Raw genomic sequence first — 27,097 nt, forward strand, 5'->3', positions numbered from 1 at the left:
CAATTCTTTTTAATTACCTCTTTAATGTTATGTGTGCACAGGAAGCCAGTGAAACAGGGTCATTCCATATCAAGTGGGCCAGGGGTCCATGCTCAAACTCCTCCAAATAAGAACATAAGAAATTGCCATGCTGGGTCAGACCAAGGGTCCACCAAGCCCAGTATCCTGTTTCCAACAGAGGCCAAACCAGGCCACAAGAACCTGGCAATTACCCAAACACTAAGAAGATCCCATGCTACTGATGCAATTAATAGCAGTGGCTATTCCCTAAGTAAAATTGATTAATAGCCATTAATGGACTTCTCCTCCAAGAGCTTATCCAAATCAAATAAAATTTTACATGGAGCGGGCAGGAGCTAAGATGACGGCATGTGACTAGTGTTGCTCAAGCCTGCTCACGGATTTTCTTCAAGTTTTCTCGGTTTCTGAACTTGATGCCTCCCAAAAGGAAAGGAAAAGTCAGGGTGTTCCCCTTGGCACCCTCCCTTCGTCCAGGGCAGCGTACCATTCTTGAGCATGCCACGATTTACCCGAAATCAGGGGGAGCAAAAAACTCCGCTGACGAGATCGGTAGAGGAGCCTCCGTTTCGTCTGGGGAAATCTCTCTCAGCCCTCCCTGTTCTGAGGACACCGGCGATTTCCTCTCTCTATTCTCTGGAGTCTGTGCTTGCAGTTTCAGAGCCGGTATGCTCTGACCCAGCAGCAGAGGGAGCAGCCGCAGAGTCTGGGAGCGTTACAGCGTCATCGATGGCGAGGAGTCTAGGATTGATAGCCGCAGCAGGCACACCTCAAGCAGATTTTTCTAATAGAGGTGAGCCCATGATGAATACACCACAGAGCTCCCAGTTTTTACTGGAGTCTGCTATCAAGACTGATAACAGTGAGGTAAAATCCCTCCCCAAACCTACAGTCATTCCTTATGGAAATTAGTGGCTCAGCTAGGGCCTGCTTTTCAAAGTTGTTCCTTACAGATTTCAGTTATTTCCTCAAAATTAGATAACCTGACACAAGAAGATAATTCCCAGTTTGAAGATCATAGAAACAGGATTCAAAGCTTAGAAGAGCAAGCAAAAACAGGGCAAAATGTTCATTCATCTATAATCCAGGAAAGTGGAGTTTATTGAAAATCGAATGAGACGGTTGAACCTGTGTCTATTGAACTTTCCTAAAATAAATGGAGAGCAGCCCAGAGTTACTTTGCGGAAGTACATGACTGAGGTACTACAGATTTCATCAGATAACATCCCGTCATTTAACAGAGTATACTTGTTGCCTTTTGTACGCCAGAGAGAATGCTGCCCAACATCAGCTAGATTTTGGGAACTGAACGGAATTCCTGCAATCCTCTACACTGGAGATTTTTGAAAGAGCCACTTTATTAATTTCATTTGTTTTTGAGCAAGATCTAAGCTTAGTCATGAGTAGCTATTTCCAGAATTTGGGGGTTAATTATCTTGGTCAGTTTGTCCAAATTTTTCCAGATCTAGCTAAGGCCACCCAGGATAGGAGGAAGGGCTTCCTGACCATGCATCAGGGGGCTCAGTCTATAGGAGCAACATTTCAGTTAAGAGATCCCTGCAAATTTATTTTAAAATTTAATAATGATACCTATATTTTCTTTGTTCCAGAGCAGCTCAAACTGTTTTTAGATTCTCGTAAAAGATTGCTCTCTACCTCCTCTCCACAAGAAAGCCCTGTAACTTAGACAAATAATAATGGGTAATTAACACATGTTAAGCTGTTTCCTTTCAAATTTTTCTTTCTGCTGTGATCCTCTTACTATTATCCCCTCCCCCACAAATGTGCTTGTGGTCTGATATATGATGTATGTTTCCTCCTGTGAAGTAATATTATAGTTTTTGTTTCTATTTTTTCTGTACAAAGATTTATGCTTTGTAACTTCATTGAAAAGTAATAAAAATAAAATAATTAAAAAAAAAAATTTGCATGGATGATCTCTAGGGTCTCAAACATTACCGTACTAAACTTTTCACCTGGATTTCCATTGGTTGGAGAGCTAGAGGCAGTTGAATGGAGGTCACCTCTGAGAACTATGCCCCACGCAACCTAAAATTGCCATTTTGTCCAGGTGCTGCAGCCCGACAACACGTCTCGGGGGCCTGAAATTTTGTGGATTAGTAAAACACCTGGTGGTAAGTCCTAGTGCAAAGTTTGGAACACAACCCGAGCTTGCCTCCCTTTTTATGGGCCAGCAAAGTATGTGAAAAATGTTACAAAAAAATATAAGGCCTACTTTGATTCCTCATTGCTTCTGTCATGGCCCATGGCACATACGTATAAGGTTTGCACTGATCAAATCTGGTGTCTACAAGTTGCGAATCTTCAGCAGATTGAAGCTGCTCCTAAGCACTGCAGATCTCAGAACAGTTTTACAATCTCTAATATTCTCAAACCTTGATTAGTGTAATTCCCTACTTCTGGGGACTTCTGACTAGTCACATAAAACCTCTGCAACAACTGTAGAATGCAGCCAGACTACTGTCTGGAACTAGGAAATATGACCACATCACGCCAACTCTGATCGCTCTACATTAGCTCCCTGTTTAATCAAGAATAATCTACAAAGTATTTACAATAATAATTCAATAACATTTATCAGAACAGCGATCTGATGGGAATAACATTTAAACCATATATTCCACCACGAATGCTCAGATCACATAACAACAAAGGCCTCCTCGAAATCCCGACCATAATGCAAACGAGAGAGCAATTTCAGTCGCTGGACCAAAATTATGGAACTCCATGTTAGAGGACCTGCGAACAATAACAGACGTTAAAAAATGTAAGAGCGAGTTAAAATCTTGGCTTTTCACAAACGCTTCGGTCTGACAGAAAACTCCAGTTTGTCGTAAGTCTGATAACCAGAACTGTCCTGACTAATTCCCCCTACCCTTGGCCCTTCTGTTGCCCAAGCTATGTCTTTCCTAAATAAAACTTTCTTTTAACCCTCTCTCTAAATGTTTTCCCAGCTTCCTTCCTGTATGTATTCCTACCTCAGTTTTTCATTATTTATGAACGTCAAACCTGTACACCGTTATGAACTAATGATTCTCACATGGCACACACAAATAGATAGAGGCTTTACAGGCAGCTGGAAGCAAAGATAAAATTACATAGAGACACGATATCATTTTTTTCAGTAAATTCTTGCCAATTTTCAGGTTCTATTGTGTAGTTTTTTAAAAAAAATTTTCTTTTTTATGTCGTTTGAAAGAGCATCTTTTTTTCTACAAAGGTCGCCCTGTTTCATTTTGGACCCGATCTTGCTTTGGTCAGAATTAAGGCCCCAAGGATATGCATCATTTGCACTCATGGGCGCACTATGTTAAAAAGTGGCACCCTTCTTTGTAACACGTAAATGAGCTAGAGGTGTAAAATTTTACAGTGTGACAAAGCTTGTGCTTACCATGTTTGTAGCTTAAGGTATATCTTGCTTCGACATACTTTTATAAATGACCCCTCCAAAATGGACATTTTATTGTACTGTTTTTTTACTGCATGCAAGCCTGAACATGCAAAAGTATCACCTTCACAAGGAACTATGGTAATGACATGTTAGCAGTGGGTTGTGGCAGAGATTTTGGGAACATGCCCTGGCCTGTGACACCATTGTGCTCTTTGTGGTATAATGACTGCCTTAACAGACAAGTCCTGGTCTATCCTGATGTTTTATGTATCTTGATGAAGCTATCAAATTATTCCTTTATTGTTCAGGATGCAGTGCAAGGATTTCATTGGGAAAATAAGCAACACTCCACCCTTTTGTTGTTTACTATTGCAACCCTGATGTCCAATGTCTCTGTATATGCAGAATCAGTGACTGCTTACGCCATGACACAATAGCTGTGCATTTGAAGGCCGTTTTACCTGTTTTGGAGCATATTCACTACTTTAGTGATGACTCTGCTGCTCAATACAAAAACTTTAAACATGTTAATCTTTGTAATCATAGTACCGACTTTCATGTTACAGCTGAATGGAACTGGCACCAGCCATGGAAAATCATCCTGTGATAGGATTGGAGGAAACACAAAACGTTTAGCTGTCCAAGCTAGTCTACAACACCCCTCAATAACCAAATTTTGACTTTTGTGATAAGTGTCCTTGGTATCAAAATTTTTTTGTCCCAAAAGAGGATATTGAAGCAATCAGACCTGTTCAGGATGAGAGGTTTAGCAAAGGTCAGACAGTTGCTGGCACAAGGGAAAATCATCAATTGATGCCCATTGATGCAACTAAAATTTGCATTAGCAAAATTTCGAATGACGTCACCTCATTCATTGCAAGTGTTCTAGAACATGGACATGAATATTTTCATGCCCTTCAAATATCCAGCTTCCAACCTGGTCAGTATTTAGCTTGCATCTATGATAGTTCCTGGTGGATTGGCCATATATGTGAAGTCTCAATTGAGGAGTGTGATGTTTTGGTCAATTTCTTGCACCCCAAAGGTCCTGCCAGGTCATTTTACTGGCCGCCCCTGTAGAGACTCCTGTTGGGTTCCAGAAGAGCACATTATTGCTACTCCTGATGCATCCATAACATCTTCATCAGGCAGGCAGTACCTTTATTCACAAGCCACTTTGTCACGCATTGATGGGACATTCAAAAGCGTGTGCAAGACAGAAAAAAAGACAGTGAATTTTTGTGAAATCTGCAGTTTAAGCAATTTTCATATGCAATGTCTTGCCTTTTCTTATTTTGTACTTCTATAAAAGCTTGGAAACCTGTTGCTGTTACTTTGTTTGGCTGTATGGAGTGGGCCTCTAGGTGATAGGATTGTCAATTTTGCTGAATTAGCAGTGGCTCAGCCACCACTGACCAATGCAAGGTAACTAATTAGCATCCAAAGTTTTGCACTGATTTTGATGACTAATTTATGAAAATGTCTCAACAAATACGTGTCAAAAGTGTGGTAAGTACAGAAGACGGAGCTGCATTGTAAAATTTCACATCTCTAGCTCATTTGCATGTTTCACATTTGGGTGCCAAAGATGGTTCTTTTTAACATAGTGCAAATGATGCTGGTCTTTGGGACTGTAATTCTGACCAAAGCTGGTCACCCTGTTTTGTCCTGGTTCCAAGACGAAACAGGGTGACTTTTGTGGCAAAAAAATGTGCTCTTTCAAATGACATTATAAAGAAAGAAATTAAAAACTACACAAATACTTGAACCCTAAAAATAGTGAAAATTTGCAAGGTGACATCATGCCTTTATGTAACCATATATTTGCTTCTAGTTGGCTGCAAAGCCTCCTAGTGAAAATCCTAGATATACGTCATGGGCCATGTCTACTGATCCAGTTATGGCCTGAATCGAAATATACATCCGGAGCAACGAGGAGACAAAGCAGGTCTTAAATTTGTTTTGGAAAGTTTTTCAAGAACTTTGCTAGCCCATAAAAAAGGGTGGCAAGCTCATGTTTGGTACTAAGTTCCTATGCAAATTTTGAAACCTGAGGTGGTAGTAATCCACAAAATTTCAGGCTCCTAACAAGGGTTGTTTGGCTGCAGTGCCCAGACAATGTGGCCATTTTGTGTTGCATGGAGCACAGTACTCTGAGTGACCGTCATTCAACTGACTCTAGCTCTTGAACCAATAGAGATCCAGCCGACAAATTTTGCATTGTTTGTTTAAGGCCATAGCGAACATCCACACACAGTTTTATTAAATTTGAAGGAGGTCGGGTTTGGATTGATTTTTCTGGTCCATTTGACATGGAATGTCCCAACACTGACTTCGAAATCACATGGCATGTGCAGGTTTTAAATACAGTTTCTTTACAATAACAAGCAATTAATAAGCACATTCCTATTATTTTTCTCTGGGAAAGCTACATTAGTCTTGAAAATGTCTTGGGGAGATTAGATTCACAATCTTTAAACACACATCAGATGTGATAGATTGCTGTAGCTTTATCTTATACCAAACTCCTGCAATATCTTGGGCCCCATAATTTGCAAAAGTTAGTCAACAATATATTTTACCTCGACACTCTATTATTAAGGATTAGATCATTTTAACCATTTCATTATGCATCACGCCCATTGGAAAATCTGTTTCATCGTGGATTCCTCTTACTACCAATACAAGTTTCTCTCTTTCGGGCTTTCTGCAGCCCCGAATGTCTTCACAAAATGGTTAGTGATAGCAATGGTGTACTTTCATTGCTAGGAAATTTGTGTTTTTCCTTATCCAGTGGACTGGTTAGTGATGGGGCCTTCTCATGTAGGAGTGTTGGACTCTGTGCAGAAGATGATCCAGCTCTTTCAGTCACGGGTTCATTACCTACCTCACGAAGTCTAATTTTGTTCCTATCCAAAGAATCAAGTTAAGAACATAAGAACATGCCATCAAGCCCAGCATCCTGTTTCCAACAATGGCCAATCCAGGCCATAAGAACCTGGCAAGTACCCAAAAACTAAGGGTAGATTTTCAAAGGGTTACGCGCATAGGTTACACGTGTAACACACGAAAACCTACCCCAACCACCCCCCTGTGCACGCCGAGCCTATCTTGCATAGGCTGCCAGAGTGCGCAAAGCCCCGGGACGTGCATAAGTCCCAGGGCTTTCCTCGGAGGGAATTGAGGCAGGCTGCGCAGCTCGGCGCGCGCAGGCTGCCGACCCCAGATTTTAACAGATATGCGTGGCTACGCATGTATCTATTGAAATCCGGCGTACTTTTGTTTGCGCATGTGTAGATTTATAAAATCTGCCCCTAAGTCTATTCCATGCTACTGTTGCCAGCAATAGCAGTGGTTATTTTCTAAGTCAACTTAATTAATAGCAGGTAATGGCCTTCTCCTCCAAGAACTTATCCAATCCTTTTTTAAATACAGCTATACTAACTGCACTAACCACATCCCCTGGTAACAAATGCCAGAGTTTAATTGTGCGTTGAGTGAAAAAGAACTTTCTCCAATTAGTTTTAAATGTGCCACATGCTAACTTCAAGGAGTGCCCTCTAGTCTTTCTATTATCCGAAAGAGTAAATAACTGATTCATATTAACCCGTTCTAGACCTCTCATGATTTTAAACACCTCTATCATATCCATCTTCGGCCGTCTCTTCTCCAAGCTGAAAAGTCCTAGCCTCTTTAGCCTTTCATCACAGGGGAGCTGTTCCATTCCCTTTATCATTTTGGTCGGCCTTCTCCATCGCAACTATATCTTTAAGATGTGGCGACCAGAATTGTACACAGTATTCATCATGATATGGATAGATTCCCAGGAGGAGAGAGCATTCTGCCTTCAAGCCTTAATCCTGAATTTACTCCAGCGGGATTAAGTCCTAGCCCAAGAAGTTCTATTAGTCCTGGGGTACATGGCAGCAGTGATGTGTGACCCGCCTCAAAATACGGATTTTTCAGTGGAGCTCCCATTCTCAGTGGAATTAGTTGCTTTAGCCCTTATTATTCCCAATGAAGGTCATTGCAGATATGAAGGGTCTTTCCAGTGGTGGCTTGGCCCAAATGTCCTGGAGATGGGAGTTCCCCTTCTGCCTCATCAAGTAATGCTGGCAACAAATGTATCCACTAGGGGATGGGGCACACTCAAGGTTCCCTGTACGTACCAGGATCAGTCCAGACAGCTGGGTTATGCCTCCCCTCCAGCAGATGGAGTCAGAGAGAAAACTCAAAGCACCCCCTAGATATACTGGTGTGCCACCTGCGATCCCTCAGTATATTCTCTGACTCCAGCAGATTGAGAGGCATAACCTGCGGTCCTGGTCTGGTCAGTTTATCGGTACTGGGAAACATTTAAAAAAAAAAAAAAAAAAAAGAGAAAGGGACAAAGGATCAATTGGTTTCTTCCCTCCTATTGTTTATTTGTCTGTGTTAGTGTCTGGCGCAGCGCGGTTGGAGCTCATTGTGGGCAGGCAGGAGGGCAGTGTCCTCCTTAATTTCCCGGATTAAAGTGTCCTTGAACCTGGGGGAGAGCTTACCGGTGGGCCGGTCACCCTCCCCCCAATTCCAGGGGATTCAGCCCTGAAGGGGGTTTAAAAAAAAAAAAAAAAAAAAAGTTTTGTTGAATTGGGCTAGCTAACTCACTTAAGTCCTGTTGGGGACAGGCAGTGAGTTATATATATATTTTTTTCCCTTAACCCCGGCCTGCCAGCGTGTTCTTGGACCCGGAGGGGGTGGCTAGTTCACCCGGCGCGCTCTACCTGTGAGGCTCCTTCTTCTCCTGGATTTTGGCGCCCTTTTTTCTGTAGCAGCTCCGTTTGCTGCTCTGATGCCGCGGTCTTCGCTCTGCGTCTCCTGTGGGGGGGCGGGGGCGCGACTCTCCCGAGAGGGTCTCTGTCCCCGATGTTTTCCCGGGGGCGAGGGATCCTCTCGGGGGCCGAGCGCTGCCCGCAGCAGGTCTCCTCTCCCCTCTCCGTCCCGGCATCGCAGCGCTGCAGGCAGTGGTTGTCCGGCCCCTCCTCCCTCGGGGAGGAGTGCGGCGGCCATCTTGACCACGAGGCAGGCTGAATCGTCAGCATCAGAGGAGGAGGAAATCTCCCCTCCTCCCTCTCCTGGTGCCCAAAGCGCGCGCTCCCAGCCCGATTTGGGGTCACCTCGAGCCCCCCTCTCTATAGATGCCCCGAAGAAAGGGTTGAAAAGGGCGGTCCCCTTTTCTTCTGATTTTGTGCTCCTAATGCACAAAGCCTTTTTGCAGGCAGAATCCGGCTGGGAGGCAGAGGCGCCCGCTCCCCCGAAGGTCCCCAGGACCACTGCCTTGTCCCAGGGGACCCAGCCGGGCGCGGGGTCCTCCGGGGGCCAAGGTCCCCGTCCGCGGGGGGGGGGAGCTGCGGATCCGGAGGACTCAGGAGCCGTGCCGGAGTCCCCGGGGGCTCCGGACTCTTTGACGGCGGATACTCAGGGGGCCCTAGAAGGGGATGACCCCCAGGTGCTGCGTTTGTTTGGAAAGGAGGAATTGAGCTCCCTTATTCTTCACGTGTTGCAGGAGCTAGAGTTAACGACTCCGCCGCAGGAGGCGGACACGTCTACAGGGGATATTGCAATGGCAGGGATTAGAGCTCCCCCGCAGACCTTTCCCTTTCACCACAAGGTCTTACAGATCGTTTCAAAGGAATGGGACCTCCCAGAGGCGTCCCTGCGGGTGAATAGGGCCATGGAGAGGCTGTATCCCTTACCCAAGGAGTCATTGGAGCTCTTGAAGACGCCCGCAGTAGATTCGGCTGTCACGGCAGTGGTAAAGCATACGACTATCCCCGTGACGGGGGGTATAGCGTTGAAGGACCTCCAAGACCGCAAGCTTGAGGTGTTATTAAAGCGTATTTTTGACGTGGCGGCTCTGGGGGTCCGAGCGGCGGCTTGCAGCAGCCTTGTGCAGAGGGCCAACCTCCGCTGGGTTCAGCAGCTGCTGACCATGCAGGAGCTCCCTCCGGGAGAGGCTGAGCAGGCAAATTGTGTTGAGGCGGCGGTCGCTTATACTGCGGATGCCCTGTATGACTTGTTGCGCACATCGGCTCGCATTATGTCCTCGGCGGTCTCAGCCAGGAGGTTGCTGTGGCTCCGTCGTTGGTCGGCGGACGCCAACTCCAAGGCGAGGTTAGGTTCCTTCCCCTTTAAGGGCAAGTTGCTATTTGGTGAGGAGCTGGACCAGCTCATTAAGGACCTGGGTGACAACAAGGTTTACAAGTTGCCGGAGGATAAGCCTCGGCAAACTCGGTCGTTTGGGAACGCTAGGGCTCGTTTTCGGGGGCAACGGCGTTTCCGTGGGGGACGAGGGGGTCCCCTTCCCCAGCGGCAGCAGGCGTCAAGATCCCAGGCCTGGTCTTCTTCTTCCTTTCGCGGCAGGAGGCCTCTACGCGGGGGCGCTTCCCCAGGCTTTCCCGCCATCAAGCCCGCACAATGAAGGTGCGCGGGCCCACTCCTCCGTTCCCGTTATCGGAGGCCGGCTGTCCCGGTTCTGGGAGGAGTGGGTCAAGATCACTTCGGATCAATGGGTCCTCGACGTGGTCCGGTACGGCTACGAGTTGGATTTTGTACGTCCCCCCCGGGATCTCTTTCTGGTATCGCCATGCGGACCGGTAGAAAAACAGGTAGCTATCGCCCAAACGGTCGCCCATCTACAGGCTCTGGGGGCGGTGGTTCCTGTTCCGCGGGACCAGCTACGGACGGGTCGGTACTCCATATACTTCCTGGTTCCCAAGAAGGAGGGCACTTTCCGACCCATTCTGGATCTCAAAGGAGTAAACAAGGCGTTGCGTGTGCCCCGCTTCCGGATGGAAACCCTCCGGTCTGTTATTGCGGCCGTCCACAAGGGAGAGTTCTTGGCTTCTTTGGACCTGACAGAGGCCTATCTTCACATCGGCATAAGAAAACGGCATCAACGGTACTTGAGGTTCACGGTGATGGGGGACCACTACCAGTTTTGCGCCCTCCCCTTCGGGTTGGCCACCGCGCCGAGGGTGTTCACCAAAGTTCTCGTGGTGGTAGCGGCCTCCCTCCGCCGGCAAGGCGTCCTCGTGCATCCCTATCTCGACGATTGGCTCATTCGTGCAAAGTCGCAGGCGGCCTGCAACAGGGCGGTCTCCTTAGTGGTGCACCAGCTGCAGGAGTTGGGTTGGGTAGTCAACTTTACGAAGAGCAGACTCAACCTGACCCAACAGCTGGAGTTCCTGGGAGCTCGGTTCGACACCTTGGTGGGCAAGGTTTTTCTTACGCAGCAACGCATGGTCAATCTCATGACTCAGGTACGGCGCCTGTTGGAGCTCGAGATGCCCACGGTCTGGGATTATTTACAAGTCATTGGGCATATGGTGTCTACTATGGAAATGGTACAATGGGCTTTTGCGCATATGCGTCCATTACAAAGAGCACTTCTATCTCGTTGGGATCCCCGTTCGGAGGAGTACGGGATAGAATTGCCTTTGCTGGAGCCGGCTCGCTCCAGTCTCTCTTGGTGGCTGACTCCAGCCAATCTCCTACAAGGGGTGGACCTCGAACCCCCGCCTTGGTTGGTGGTGACAACGGATGCCAGCCTGTCGGGCTGGGGAGCGGTCTGCCAGTCCCGGGGGGTCCAGGGCACCTGGTCAGCACTCCAAGCGACTTGGTCCATCAACCGATTGGAGACCAGAGCAGTCCGCCTGGCCTTGCGTTGTCTCCTTCCACTGGTACGCGGACGAGCAGTAAGAGTTCTGTCGGACAATGCGACCACAGTGGCGTACATAAATCGACAAGGAGGCACAAAAAGTCTGGCGGTAGCGACCGAGGCGGCGCTGTTGATGTCTTGGGCGGAAAGGCACATAGAGCGTCTCGCGGCCACCCACATTGCCGGCGTGGACAACGTTCAAGCGGATTTCCTCAGCCGGCAGCACCTAGATCCAGGAGAATGGGAGATCTCGTCGGAAGCGATGGCTCTCATCGTGCGGCGTTGGGGGACTCCGCGCTTGGACCTCATGGCGACCCGTCAAAATGCAAAGGCGGTACGCTTCTTCAGTCGGAGGAGAGAGCACGCGTCAGAAGGAGTGGACGCGCTAGCACTTCCGTGGCCTCGTCACATTCTTCTGTATGTGTTCCCTCCGTGGCCCCTAGTAGGGAAAGTGCTCAGACGCATAGAGTACCATCACGGTCCGGTGATCCTCGTGGCTCCGGAATGGCCGCGGCGTCCGTGGTTCGCGGATCTGGTCAACCTAGCAGTCGACGGCCCACTGCGTCTCGGTCATCTTCCCAATCTTCTTCGTCAGGGTCCAGTATTTTTCGATCTGGCGGATCGTTTTTGTCTGGCGGCTTGGCTTATGAAAGGAAGCAGTTGAAGAAGAGAGGTTATTCGGACGCGGTGGTGTCTACTCTCCTTCGGGCCCGCCGGTCGTCCACTACGCTCGCCTACGCGAGGGTTTGGAAAGTTTTCCATGATTGGTGTGACACGGTGGGTACCTCAGCCAGACGTTCGTCCGTGGCGGATATCCTTATGTTCTTACAGGATGGATTGAAGAAGGGGTTAGCGTATAATTCGCTTCGAGTTCAGGTGGCGGCCTTGGGATGCTTGCGAGGTAAGGTAGAAGGCTCTTCCCTTGCGAGTCATCCGGATGTGGCGCGTTTTTTGCGAGGGGTTAGAAACTTGCGTCCTCCCGTCAGGCTTCCCTGTCCGTCTTGGAACTTGAACTTGGTACTCCGTGGCTTGTGTGCGGCTCCGTTTGAACCTATTAAGGCGGCTTCCTTGAAGGATCTGACGCTCAAAGCTGTCTTCCTTGTGGCCATTTCCTCGGCTCGTAGGGTGTCGGAGCTTCAGGCTCTCTCTTGCAGGGAACCGTTTTTGCGCATTTCGGCGTCAGGGGTTTCCCTACGGACTGTTCCTTCCTTCCTACCCAAGGTGGTCTCCGCGTTTCATGTCAACCAAACGGTGGAATTACCTTCCTTTTCGGATGAGGACCTGCGGTCTTCTCAAGGTAGGGACTTGAGGCGTCTGGATGTCCGTCGGATTCTTTTACGCTATTTGGAGGTTACCAATGACTTTCGAAAGTCAGATCACCTTTTCGTGTTGTGGAATGGACCCAAGAAGGGTCTTCAGGCTTCCAAAGCTACGATTGCACGCTGGTTAAAGGGTGCTATTGCGGCTACGTATGTTGGATGTGGTAAGCCTATTCCTGCTGGGCTTAAGGCTCATTCTCTGCGTTCTCAAGCGACTTCATGGGCAGAGAATCACTTGGTCTCTTGTCAAGAGATATGCAGGGCGGCCACATGGAAATCATGGCATACTTTTGCCAGGCATTATCGCCTGGATGTTCGTGGTCCTCCTGCAGAGTCCTTTGGGAGCAGTGTAATCCGAGCGGGACTCTCAGGGTCCCACCCCAGTTAAGGCGGCTTGGGTACATCCCAGCTGTCTGGACTGATCCTGGTACGTACAGGGAAAGGAAAATTAGGTTCTTACCTTTGCTAATTTTCGTTCCCGTAGTACCATGGATCAGTCCAGACGCCCGCCCTCAGTACTTCTGGGAGTCCGCTCGTGTTCCATTTCTGGTCTTTTCTTCCATTACAGTTTGTATTGGTAATAGATGCCACAGTTTCGAGGTGAAGTGTCTTCTTTCCTCGTGTTTTATTGTTCGTTCTGTGGTGTCCTGTTTGTTATGTCTGGTTTTACCTGTTCTCAAGGAGGTTTCTACTTGATCTGGTCATTTAGGTTATGATATAGTTCACAAAATCTTGACATTCCCTTGGGGGTACAGTTGAAGGTGATTCATTCCTTATTTCTGCTTTGATATCATATATACTGAGGGATCGCAGGTGGCACACCAGTATATCTAGGGGGTGCTTTGAGTTTTCTCTCTGACTCCATCTGCTGGAGGGGAGGCATAACCCAGCTGTCTGGACTGATCCATGGTACTACGGGAACGAAAATTAGCAAAGGTAAGAACCTAATTTTCCTCTTTTATCCAAAGCCCAGAAGACTGATTGTCAGGAGAATATTCCTTTCAGATCAATCTCCTGGAGCTGCAAGGAATTATGCATGCATTGAGATTTTTTTCATATCTCCTTTAGGGAAAGAAGATTCTTAGCCAGACTTACAAGTAGCATAGTTCTGTGTGATCAAACAAGGAGGCACGGGGTCATGGACCCTTTGCCAGGAATCCCTAAGTATTTGGGAATGGGCTTGCAGCCTCAAAGCTTTCTTACAAGTGACCTACCTTCCTGGAATCTCCAACACGCTGTGATCATCTCAGCAGAGTGTTTTGTCCCATTAGTGGTCTCTTGATCAAACTGTAGCAGACAGATTGTTCAGTCGCTGGGATTACTCATCAAAATATCTGTTCATATCAAAGCAGAACAGGAAATTAGAAAAATTATTGGGGCGGATTTTAAAACCCCTGCGTGTGTAAATCCTTCTGGATTTACGCGCGCCTGCCCGCAAGTCCCGGGGCTTCCTGTCGGGGGCGTGGCGGGATGACGCGGTGTTTAGAGGGCGGGGCGGGGCGTGGCATTTTGGGGGCGGTGACGTGGGCGTGGTTTCGGCCCGTGGGCGTTCCGGGGGCGTGGCCGCGGCCCCCAGAACAGCCCCCGGGACCGTAGCAAGGAGCGGGGCAGCCAGCCGACGCGTGCAAAGTTAAGGGGGGGTTTAGATAGGGAGGGGAAGGGCGAAGGAAAGTTCCCTCCGAGGCCGCTCCGAAATCGGAGCGGCCTCGGAGGGAACAAGCAGAGCGCGCTGGGCTCGGCGCGCGCAGGTTGCACAAATGTGCAGCCCCTTGCGTGCGCCGACCCCGGATTTTATAAGTTACGCGCGGCTACGCGCGTATCTTATAAAATCCAGCGTACTTTTGTTCGCGCCTGCGCAAGTATTTAAAATCTGCCCCATTGTGCATTCTTCAAAACAAATTCAGATCTGCTCCAGAAATGATTCTGTTCAAGTGGGATGTAGATCTGCTATACCACCACTTCTGTTGGTAGTGAGAAAAGTGCAGAACACATTCAAGAACAGGACGTATCTATTCGTCATTGCTCCAGCATGGTCCAGACAAGTGTGGTTCTGTTATCTTATCAATCATCCCTCCTATCCCTCTGGGCTTAGAACTGATGTTACTAAGCCCAGAGGGCTTAGTAACATCAAAACATGGCTATTTAGCCTAGCATATCCAGAATCCGCATGTTAACCATTACATCCTCAATCTTAGCCTCTACTTTCCCTTTCTAATTTTCTCCTTCTTAAGTATATTTTCTAACTCACTCTCATATGCACTCTCTTAGTCACTGTTCTCCCTTTATCCCTTGACAAGGGCCATTGATCCTCCCTGGTTCTGCCCTTTAATGTCGCTCTCCTTCTTCATGCTCTGTGCAATTCTTTCAATCACTCAGTTCACCCTTTTTGCAACATGCTCAAACAGTTTAGTGCAATCTTAAGCCTTGATTCATCTCCTGCATTGTTATGGTTTTTTTTGTTTTATGATATCATTATTGTTATGGTTTTGTTGTATTATATTATTTAACTCCTATACCTATGTTACTCATTGTTTTTCTGTTTTTGACTGTTTTTGTTCTATGTAATTTGCTCCATGGCAAGTATTCAGTTGTTTCACTGTAAACTGGTTTGATTTGTATCCAATGCAAGAAGATCGGTATACAAAAGCCAAAAATAAATAAATAAATAAATAAAATACTAACTCAAGAGAAGCGTTATCAATATCATCTGAGCCTTCTGTCTCCCAACTTGACATCATGGATGTTGAGTACTTGCTAGTCTCATCACAGTTACTGTTCAAGGAAGTTAAGGATATTGTAAACTCCACCAGGAAGCCTTCAATTAGAAGAGCTTAGAGTTTTAAATGGAAAAAAATTTTGTCTTGATGTTAAACAAATTCCCTTGACTCATTTGCCTGCAAACCACAAGTGTTGCTACAGTACTTATTCTCCCTCTTCTCCTCAGGTTTCAGTACATCATAGGCCAAAGTGAATCTCGTTATTGCAGCTTACCATATTTAAGTGGATGGCAAACCAATATCCATACATACTTTGGTGTCAAAGTTCATGAAAGGCTTGTGGCATATAAGACTTCGAGTTGCCAAGTCACCAGTGCCATGGAATCTCAATGTCATATTGGCACAACTAATGAAACTGCCTTATGAACCATTAGTTGGCTCCCTTGAAGTTCCTCATCTGGAAAGCAGTATTTCTAGTAGCCATTTCATCAGCTAGATGAGTCTGTGAGCTTCAGGCATTCATTACCTGCCATACACGTGGTTTTTCCACAACAGAACGGGTTATGTGCACACGCCATGCTTCTGCCAAGGGTAATTTTGGCTTTTCATCTGAATCATCACGCCATTGTGTTGTCCATGTACTTTCCAAGTCCTCGTGCGCATGAAGGGAAGAAGGCTCCTCCATTCATGGACTGCAAAATAGCCTTAGTTTATTGTCCGAAGAGAGCTCAAACTGCATTAACAGGCTTCTCAACTTTTCATCTCTTACGATCTTTACAGAGTAGGAGTAGCAGTTGCCAAACACACATTGTCCGATTGGCTGGTGGATTGTATCACTCATTGTTATGCTCTGGCCTGCCTCCAGCTCACAGACTGTGTTAATGCTCATTGAGTGAGAGACATGGCTACCTAAGTGGCTCATCTGCGAGCTGTGCCTACTATCAAAGACATTTCACAAGCTGTAACTTGTTTGTCACGTCACACCTTCATGTCCCATTACTATCTGGACAGTCTCTGAAGAAGTGACAGTAACTGGGCAAATAGTTTTGCATAGCCTGGTCATGCTCCACAGGAGTGTCTAGGTTGCTTTTCAGTAAGTGCTCGGCTGCAACCCTCAGCTTGGTACTCCCTACGTGTTATGATTAATTCAGCCCTGCTTATTAATGAAGACAGCAAGTTTGTGTACCATAAATGTGGTTCTTCGTAGACAGCAAGATGAATTAACAATGCTTAATACCTGCCCGCCTCCCTGGAGAGTTGACTAGCTAACTAAAGCTAAGCTCCGCAATTAACTGAGGGGCTTATGAAGCAATGCATGCACAGGAACTCCCATACAGGCTAGGTAGAGCAAAAGCTCTGAGCAAGGAGCACCGTCAGATGACATCACCCACATGTCATGGCAAATTCATCCTGTTTTATAGAGAACCCTGTTTACAGTAAGCAAACTTGATTTATCCATTCTGAGTGCCTTTATATAAGGGTGTTCATATTTAGTCTCAAACGGTTAACTGGAAAGAAATGGCACCAACTGCTGTAAATCTGGCATAGCTTACATCATGTGTCATAAAATCCAAGATCTTGTAGAGTGCATATTTTTATGTCCAGGATTTAATTTCCCATCTCACAGATGTCTTCCATTGTAGTGAGCTGACCCAAATCATTGCTGATGTCTCCCAGGACCCAACGTTACCTCGAACAGAAGACCACCCCTGTCAGAAGTGAGTCTCTTCTTCTCACACCCACTTATTTTATTTATAAACATTTGATATTCTGCCTTTATCAGGTTGTCTCAAGGTGTATTACAATAAATTAATATTACATGTTGGTTACAGTAGTGTTATAGTTACAAATCGCATAGAGTGCAACGTGCAGGAAAGGAAACAGAATAAGGGAACAGTGGGATAGAAATGGTAGAAGTTAGTGTAGGTGCACATTATAGTGAAGGGAAAGTGAAAGGAATAGGATCTCTCAATGTTGCAGTCATTGTACAAGTTGTTTGTATAGAGTCTCAGAGGTGAGCAGACTGAATAGGTAAGCTTTGATTTTCTTTGTGAAGGTAAGGCATAGGGGTAAAGGTGTACTCTTCCAAAGCTTAGGGGCAAAACAGCTAAGTGCTCAAATTCTTGTAAAGGTTAACTTGGCAGAAGCCAGAGAAGGTGAGGAAAGAGAAATCATTTGTTGGGGGGGGGGGGGGAAGAAGTTTAACTCAGGGGTAGGTTGTTCATGCATTTGGAGATGAAGCAAAGGATTTGAATGATATCCTGCTTTCAGCTGGGAGCCAGTGTAGGTGCCTTAGGATTGGTTTCATTATCAGTTGTCAGGCAGCTATACTTTTTTAAGAATTGGAGGCAATTGAGATTGTGTTGTGAGATTGTTTAATAACAAATTACAATAGTCGATATGGCTTGTGTTCAAAATGTGTATTGTAGTTGCAAGGCTATGCTTATCAAAATAATTGCACAGTTGATGAATCTGTATCGGGTGTGTAAGGGAAGTCCTTATTACCCTTAAGATTTGGGATTCCATTGTAAAGTTGTTTTTTTTTTTGGGGGGGGGGGGGTGTCATTCAAATTTATTACTTGATGAATCACATTTCTAACAAATAAACCAAACTGATGTACATAATAATGATAAAACATTTTACACCATAAAAATATAAACAGTATAAAATAGCTTTTAAAACAGAAAAATGAAAGATAAAAACGCACAAGCAAAATAAAACTGGTAATCTAGGAAACATGAAAGAACAGACAAAAAAATAACAAGACAAATGCTTAATAAGACTAACAAAACAAATGAAATGGATTTGATATACAAATAAGTTCAAATAGAACGGCAGTAATTGTAACAGTAGTCATTAGAAATATTAAAAGAAGGCCCTGGAAAATCGAGCGCAGCGGTGAAGGTAACTCCCTCTCCCCTCGCAGCCGGAGACCGCCCGGCACAAGACTAGGATGTGCCAAGACCAGGTAAAGTTGAAAGCTCTCTTAAGGCTCCGGTCTCTGAGGCTCGATTAGCCCCACAGATTGTTCCTTCCGGCGTCTGTTAAATCGGGTTGAGCAGCCCCGTCTGGGCTAGAGCCCGATCCGGTGTGAGGGTCCACACACGTGGAGACCCTCTGGGGGGATCACCATCTTGTCTGCGTGGTCGTCTGCGCCATTCCCCCCCTTGACCGCTCACCTGAGCCGTGCGCACAACTGACTTGTGCGCACGGCGGCGAGCACAACTGTGCCATGCGCACAGCGGCACCAAGTGCGTAGTGGCCTGCACAAATGGCCCGAGCACACAGATAGACTGATGCGCACAGCAGCACGCATCATAACCAGGCGCACAAATACTAGCATGCACGCATATCTTGCACATCCCGCATGCACATCATCGGCGCACCCAGAGCGCACAACTAAGTCTCCCGGCACATGCACAGACGGGTTTTGAGCTACTCTATGCGCACAAATCATGGCACCACTGGCCAAGAAAGCCAAAGGACAAGCCCTCTGCCCAGCCTGCCACCTGAGAGCTGCGCAACCTGAAGTGGCCTCCGCCCTATGCATGCAGTGCAAAGAGGCTCAGGGGGAACCTAGGCAAGGCCCTCAACAGTACAGGGATCTGGATCCACCAATGATAGTACCCCGGACCTCTGTATCTCCGACTCGGTGCCTACACAGGAGGTCACCTCGGGGACCTCCACCATAAACCCACCTGGATTCAATACGGACCTTTTCCTGGGTGGAATTCTTCATAGGACTGCAAACCTTTGTCCAGGCGCAATCAGTACCACCTGCAACACAGTCCCAGTCTCCACCAGAAGCACAAGACCTTCCAAGCAACTCTCTGACCTCCCGAGACGTGCCCCATCCAAGCAAAAGCCTTCCCTTAGAGGATATAGACACCTCGGGGGACAAGACAGACTCCCTGGAGGAAGGAGAAATCCCTCCAGGGATGGAACCATACCGAACCATGCTGTGATTCTTCTCCAAAGACGAGTTACCAGCTCTCGTGTCCTTGACCCTGAAGATGCTGGCTATTCCAGGCACGAGTACCACAGCGGAGCCAAAGACGAACCCTATTTTGGTGACCCTCTGTCAGGCCTCATGCTATTTCCCCATGCTGCAGGCCGTACAACAACTGATTGACCTGGAATGGAATGCCCCGGAGGCCATCTTCAAAGGAGGACGGGCCCTAGAAGCCCTATACCCCCTGAACCTACGGCCAAAGAACTCCTACGGTTCCCAAAAGTGGATGCCATGGTGTGCACTATCTCAAAGCGCACGACCATTCCAGTCGAAGGAGAAGCTGCACTCGAGGCCCAAGACAGACGTCAGGAATCCATCCTTAAACAGCCATTTGATGTTGCAGCAATGACCCTGCAAATTGCTTCCTGCTGCACCTTTGTGACACGTGACTGCTTGTTTCTATCCAGACATGCAACCACGTCCGCTGAAACACTAGAACCAGCGACATCCTTCCTCATGGATGTGACTTCAGACCTAGTGCGCACCTCAGCCAGGAGCGTCTCCTCCATAGTGGCAGCCAGAAGACAACTATGGCTCCGAAATTGGTCAGCCAACACGACCTCCAAAGCGAACCTCACGAGAATGTCTTTTAAAGGATCTCTCCTGTTTGGAAGCGAATTGGAGAAGTTGGCCAACAAATGAGGCAAATCTGCAGTACCTCGTCTACCGGAGGACAGGAACAAAATAAACCAGCGCTCCTCCACAGCCCCCCCCTGAAGAACCAAGGGCAGAGGAGTCCAGCGCTTTAGACCATACAAGAACACATACTACCAAGCACCTCGCCCTACAAGCAGGGCCCAATCCTTTCGGAACAGACACAACAAGAGGGGAGCAGACCCATCCACAGGAAGAAGTCATAGGGGGCAGACTTACCCTCTTCTACCAAAGATGGGTCGAGATAACGTCGGAAAAGTGGGTCCTAACCATCATTCGAGAGGGATACTATCTGGACTTCCACAGCGACCCTCCAGATAAATTTGTGAGATCACCGTGCCACTCCCTCTCCAAGAGGACGGCAGTGGAAACAGCACTGACAAAACTACTCAGTCTAAAGGCGATAATCCCGGTACCCACGCACCAACAAAATACTGGTCACTATTCCATCTGTTTTATCGTCCCCCCAAGAAGGAGGGAACGTTCAGGCCCATCCTGGACCTCAAGTCCGTCAATCGTTACCTAAGGGTACCACACTTCCGCATGGAAACCCTATGTTCAATCATAAGGGCAGTACAGCTGGGAGAATTCCTGACTTCACTGGATCTATCCGAAGCCTATCTCCATATACTGGTCCATCACGACCATCAGTGCTTCCTACGCTTTGCGATACTGGACCATCATTATCAGTTCCGGGTGCTACCCTTCGGACTAGCTACCACCCCTCAGACCTTCAACAAAATCATGGTGGTAGTGGCGGCAACACTGAGGAAAGAAGGAATCCTCGTACAGCCGTATATGGACTATTGGCTGATTAGGGCAAAATCTCCAGAGGAAAGTTACCAGGTGACCACCAGAGTCAAGAATCTGCTGCAGAATCTCGGGTGGGTCGTCAACACAACCAAGAGCTGCCAGCAGCCCTCACAATCGTTAGAGTACCTGGGAGTCCAGTTCGACACCAAGCAAGACAAGGTTGTCCTTCCCCCCTCCAAGGAGAAGGAAACGGATGGGTCAGCTGCGAAAATTGTTGAACTATGCTCTCCCCAAGGTATGGGACTACCTCCAAGTCCTCGGTCTCATGACATCAACCCTAGAAGTCGTTCCATAGGCAGGGACCCACATGCGCCTACTACAATGTTCCCTACTGTCACGATGGAACCCGACATCCCAGAATTACTCCATTCACCTCCAGCTACCAGCAGAGGTTAGGACCCAGCTCCAATGGTGGCTACAGGAAGACCATCTGAGCAAGGGAGTAAAACTATCCCCACCAAACTGGATCTTGCTCACTATGGATACGAGCCTGCGAGGGTGGGGTGCCCACTGCCAGGAACTGATGGCCCAGGGACAATGGGACAAGGAAGAGGCAGGATGGAACATAAAACGACTGGAAGCCCGAGCAGTCAGACTAGCCTGCCTACAATTCAGCCATAGACTCTGGGGCGAGTCTGTGAGACAACACCTACATCAACCGCCAGGAAGGAACCAGAAGCCAACAGGTGTCCCTGGAAATAGACCCCGTCATGGCATGGGCGGAAGCAAACCTGCAAGTGATCTCAGCTGCCCACATCGCGGGGAAAGACAACGTCTCTGCGGAGTACCTCAGCAGAGAGAAGCTAGACCCAGGGGAATGGACGCTGTCGACCACAGCCTTCCAGTTGATAGTAAACCGCTGGGGAACCCCAGCCCTGGATCTCCTGGCAACCCGATCCAAAGCCCAAGTTCTTCAGCTGCAGACGAGAACTGCAATCCCGGGGAATCGACGCCCTTGTCCAGACCTGGCCACAGGAAGAACTGCTGTATGCCTTCCCCCCCCATTGCCCCTACTGGGCGGGATCATCCGCAAGATAGAACACCACAGGGGACTAGTACTTCTAGTGGCCCCAGCCTGGCCAAGAAGGCCATGGTACGCAGACATGCGAAGACTTCTTGCGGGGAACCCTCTGTGCCTACCTCCACACAGGGACCTTTTCCGGCAAGGACCGATCCTCCATGAAGATCCGACTCTATTCTCTCTTTCGGTCTGGCCCTTGAGAGGACTCGCCTGAAGAAAATCGGATACTCTAAGGCAGTGATTGACACCTTGCTACGAGCATGCAAGTTCTCCACAACACTAGCTTACATACGAATATGGAGAGTATTCAAAGCCTGGTGTGAGGACCGCAAGATCCTTCCATGGTCAGTCAAAATTCCCATGATCCTGGAATTTCTGCAGGACGGCTTGAAGGGATTGTCTCTCAACTCCCTCAAGGTTCGGGTGGCCGTTCTGGCTTGCTTCAGAGCCAAAGTGGACGGCATCAGTGTATCAACCCATCCAGATGTTTCCTGCTTCCTGAGAGGGGTCAAACAAATCCAACCACCATTAAAGTGGCCGGTGCCCGTATGGAATCTGAATCTAGTACTAGACTTCCTAGCGGGAACTTCTTTCAGACCAACACGCGGTCTGTCACTAGGGCCCTTGACCCTGAAGACTGCATTCCTAGTGGCAATATGTTCAGCCCGTCGCATCTCAGAGCTTCAAGCGCTATCCTGTCAGGAACCATTCCTCAGGTTCACACCAGGAACCATACAGCTACGCACTGTCCCCTCCTTTATACTGAAAGTGGTTTCTCATTTTCATCTAAACCAAACCATCACACTGCCATCTCCAGACGAACAGGAGAACTCGGAAGATTCACGCCGTCTTCGCCCTCTAAACATCGGCAGACTCCTAGTCCGATACCTGGAAAGATCAGAATCTGTGTGAAAGACGGACCACCTATTCGTCCTTCACAGCAGAAAGAAATAGGGGGAAGGGGCCTCGTGGGTAAGTATAGCCCACTGGATCAAAGAAGTAATCAAGGCGGCCTAAGTAGAGTCAGGGAAACCTCCACATCTACAAGTCAAGGCTCATTCTACAAGGGCCCAGGCAGTGTCCTGGGCGGAAACCAAGATGCTGTCGCCTGCCAAGATCTGTCGGGCGGCTACGTGGTCCTCCATACACACCTTCTCCAGGTTCTACTGCCTGGATGTCCAGGCCTGGGAGGACACAAGGGCAGTACTAAGTGGACCACGGGCAGCCTCCTACCCTGTTCGGGAGTAGCTTTTGTTCATCCCATTGGTTCTGAGTCCATCTGCAACACGCTAGGAAATGGAGAAATTATTTACCTGATAATTTCGTTTTCCTTTGTGTAGACAGATGGACTCAGCATCCCGCCCACGGCTGCCCCGAATCCGGAAACCTCGGGTGACAAACCCCGAGAACAAAACAAGCACAGGTAAGCCAGGTATTACCCCTAGTTCAAGACACCCATAGTTGCCGGGTGTCGGCGTTATTCAGTTGAGTGCACTGGCAGTCTCCAATTTGGAATCAGTTGAACCAGTCCTAGTTAATCAAGTTAACCAAGTTATTAAAGGACACATATATCCACAATTGCTTTTCGAGGAGAATACTGAAGAGCTAAGCTTCCTGCACGGATATATGTAGGCTGACGTCAGCGTTGAAATCTGACTCCGTCTCCCATCTGCTATCAGGAGTACACTATACCCATTGGTCCTGAGTCCATCTGTCTACACTAAGGAAAACGAAATTATCAGGTAAGTAATTTCTCCATTCTTGCATTCCAGATTGAATATGTTTGCTAAAGAAGTCGTGTATTTTGAGGCTGGTGTTCTTAAAGTGGCCTTAATTTCCTCCCTCTTGGGTTAGATGGGCTTTGGTACGTTACACTTGTCTTGATTGGACTGATGTAACAGGGTGAAATAGGAGGAGACATTTTTACCTGTTAATTTTCTTTCTATGAAGCCAACTACACCAGCCAGGACCATCCTGGGGAAGTTAGGCTTTATAAAAAAGAGGAAAGTCTTGTCAGGCATCTGTCCTATACGTATGTATTGTAGTAGAGTTAATTCTTTTATCAGTCTTTGGTGGTGGTTTTATCTCCTGTGCTCCCTTCTGTTATCCTTGTTGATTAAGGCACGGACAGGTAGTGAGTGGCAAGAGGATCTTCTCTCCAAAACTGAACATGTTTTTGAAATTTTTTTTTCTCAGTTTGGCTGTTTTTATTATCTATTCAGAAATATTGAGTTGTTACTGTGCTGCACCACCTCTTAGCAGTGGTGATGATTTCACTAGGGAAAACTGTGTTCTCTGCCTCTATCTGCTGGTAAGGGGACATAACCCACTTGTCGTGATTGGAGTGATTATAGCGGGAACCATGGAAAGAAAATTAACAGGTAAAACTTCTTCATACTTCTCCCTTGATATTTGTTGTTAAATCCTTAAATTTGGGTCACTTGATTTTAGCTGCTCTTCTTTGCATAAATCTCTTTCTTCTTGTATACCCTTTTGATTTAAATATAGAGCTTGTAGCATAAAAATGGCAGCACATTATCTTTTTGTCTTCAGGGGTCCACATAATTGTAATTCGTCTTAGTTTTTTTTTTCATTAAATTCTGTTTTCTGTCGACTGTCACAGTGGGTCAGTGAACAAGGTCACCATGACCTATAGCTGTACCAGGATAATTATTTTTATCTGAAGGAGCTAGACTAATGCTACTACCGTCATTAGCCCTAATGCTGAAGTGGAGTGGGAACCTTTTTTATCCTGGGTGTCGTGCAGCCAGTATGAATTTTTCCTTTTTCTTTCCTGTTGTACTTTAATAGTAGTGTTCACCTTGCTGAGATTTAATCCAGATGTTACGCAATGAGGTCCTCACGTGAAGGTACTCAGCAAGACTTAGTGAGAGAAACTCACTCCAGTTTTTCTCTCCCCTCGGACTTCAGATTTCTTGTTTCATAAATGCTCTGGTGGTCTGCTTTTGTTCTAATTTGGTATTGCTTTCCTTGTTGCAGGTGTGGACACAAAGAGGCTGTCTTCTTCCAGTCTCACAGTGCACGAGCTGAGGTAAGCATGCTTCCAAGCTCAGATTTTCTTGTTTTTATTCATTTACAATACTTATTAATCGTATACTTTGCTGCTGTTGGTGGAATACAAAAATAACGTGCACAATAGTTTGCATAAAAATAAACAGTGCAACATGACTAAACTTGCTAATAATAAATACTTAGTACTCAATGGTTTACTGCTCTCTATTGCTATGTCTGTCCCAGATACTAAGAACATGAGTGCCAGCCCTAGGTCCATCGATCCCAGCATCCTGTCTCTAACCATGTCCATCTAAAGAGTAGATCCAATTACTTGTGCTCACTCCCATCAACAAGTACTGGAGTTCCCTGAATCCTAGTTGTTAAGGACATTTCCTCCAGGAACTTGTCTAAACCCTTTTTTAAATGTCACAGTTAGTTGCTATGACACAAATTGGACATTTAATTGTGTACTTTCTCTAATTTGTTTTAAAGCCTAGTGCCTGTTAGTTTCAAGGAGTGTCCCTTAATTTTAGTATTAATTGAAGGGGTAAATAACTGCTTCCTATTTTCTTTTCCACCTCACTCATGAATTTTTAAACCTATATCTCCTCCCAGTCTTCTCTTCTCCAAGCTGAAGTGTCCTAATCTGTTTAGCCTTTTTTCATTAAAAGCCATTCCATCCCCTTTACCATTTTTGTTGCTTTTCTTTGTGCCTTTTTAAATTTATATCTCTTTTGAGATACCTGCATAGTATACCTTTGTTTTTTGAACGATGATAATGAAATATGTGAGTCCCCCCTCCCCATGCCTCATTCTATCATTACCTCACATTCCCCTGCTTGCCGTTATAGCATTACCTCACACAGCTCTTCTGCTTTGCACCTGCACTTCAGTCCATCTCAGGCAGCATTTGGCTTTTTGGAGCTTGCCATCTTGACTTTATTATTAGGTACTTTTGCATGACTGTTCAATCTTGAAACCTGAAATACTGAAGGAAAGACATTTGTAATTTTTGGGTCTGGAAATTGCTTTGCTTAAAACAGTTTCAGTATAGTGGAGGAGTCCAAGATGGCTGACATGTAGTTTACAGCATGATGAGCTCTGCTGTTTGAACAGCTATCTTTTTTTTTTCCCTGTAACTTTTGTTCTGTAGTATATGGAAGAAAGAATTGGTATTGGATCTAAACTGTGATCCAGTCAATGCCTTCATTGTCCAGGCTGATGAATGCCCAAGTTATTTGTGACCCATTGGCTGAGCCGTTGAGAGATCAGGAGGAGATGATGTGCTCCTGTCTCCCCCTGGCTCAACTACATCTTTAAGCCTAGTAGTTAGAACTCCTTCATCGGATCCTGCTGCTTATTGGGTCTTGGAACTGCAGTTGGAGGATGACATCGCTACAGCGGCTCCAAGTGCAGGGAATGCGGGGAGACTTGATGAGGCATTAGCAATCGACCGAGACAAAGTCTTGGTTCCTATGGATTTGCTTATATCAAGGAGAGAAGATGGTGTTGAAGAATTAACTACTTCACAGACTCTGCCTGCATCTATTCAGATGACAGAGAGGTTTCAGCATAGTAAGCCCAGTTTAGTTAACCCTTAAATCTAGCTGGAATGCTGTAGAGGGATTGGGTAATGCTGTCTTGACTCAACTGTCCCCTTTGGAGCTCTAATTCTAATCTTGGATAACAAATCTCTGAATTTAATATTAGAATTGATTATGTTAAAAAAGTTCAAAAGTCTGTTGTACAATTCTGCTTTATTCACTAAAATGGAAAACCTTGGAAATGCTATAAGGAGCAGGAATTTGGGCTTTATGAACTTTCCCAGGTTACCATTAGTGTCTCCTAGGAAAATGTTTGATACAGGGCTGGTGCAAGGGGCTTAGGTGCCCTACGTGCCTTCTGCCTTTGCACCCGCCACTCCCAATAGGGGGTGCGAGCCATGTGGAGGGCACTGCGGCAGCAAAGAGGAGTGGAGATTGCCCCCTAATGGTTGGCGCCCTAGACCCAGGCCTAGTGTCCTGCCTTCTAGAAGTTTTAAAGATTGAACAGTCTATACCGCCTGTTTTCAAGATTTATTATATACCTCTTTTTAAAAGAAGAGAAGAAGAAACAGAGGGAGAGCACCAAGAATTGGCTTCTGTTACTGCTGAAATGTCTAGTTTGAATATATCTGCCATGCTTGAGACTTCTGCTAATACTATTGCCGAGACACTACCTAATAGTGTCTCTGCTTTTGAGCCACAAAGGGACTGGCTAATGCGATTATATTTTAGGCATTATACTAAAATGTTTTTTACAGCTTTGGGTTAAGGTGTTTCCTGATGTTGCAAAACAAACCCAGAAGAAGCAGAGGCAGTTTTTGCTTATGCGCCTTAGGGTTTTACAGCTAGGAGAGCTGCTTTTTCTCAGATTT

At 46.8% G+C, this 27,097-nt stretch overlaps 1 protein-coding gene across 1 annotated transcript in view; it reads left to right on the forward strand.

Moving 5' to 3' along the window:
- The window catches only part of POLR2I (RNA polymerase II subunit I), a 53,564-nt gene that overhangs the window by 13,611 nt on the left and 12,856 nt on the right, over nt 1–27,097 (forward strand). The window contains exons 4-5 of the mRNA XM_029608705.1: nt 16,809–16,883; nt 24,667–24,718. Of these exons, the coding sequence (XP_029464565.1) occupies nt 16,809–16,883; nt 24,667–24,718 (127 nt within the window). The remainder of the gene's footprint in view (nt 1–16,808; nt 16,884–24,666; nt 24,719–27,097) is intronic.

This window comes from Rhinatrema bivittatum, chromosome 7, assembly GCF_901001135.1.
Source record: "Rhinatrema bivittatum chromosome 7, aRhiBiv1.1, whole genome shotgun sequence".
In the NCBI taxonomy this organism is placed as follows: domain Eukaryota; kingdom Metazoa; phylum Chordata; class Amphibia; order Gymnophiona; family Rhinatrematidae; genus Rhinatrema; species Rhinatrema bivittatum.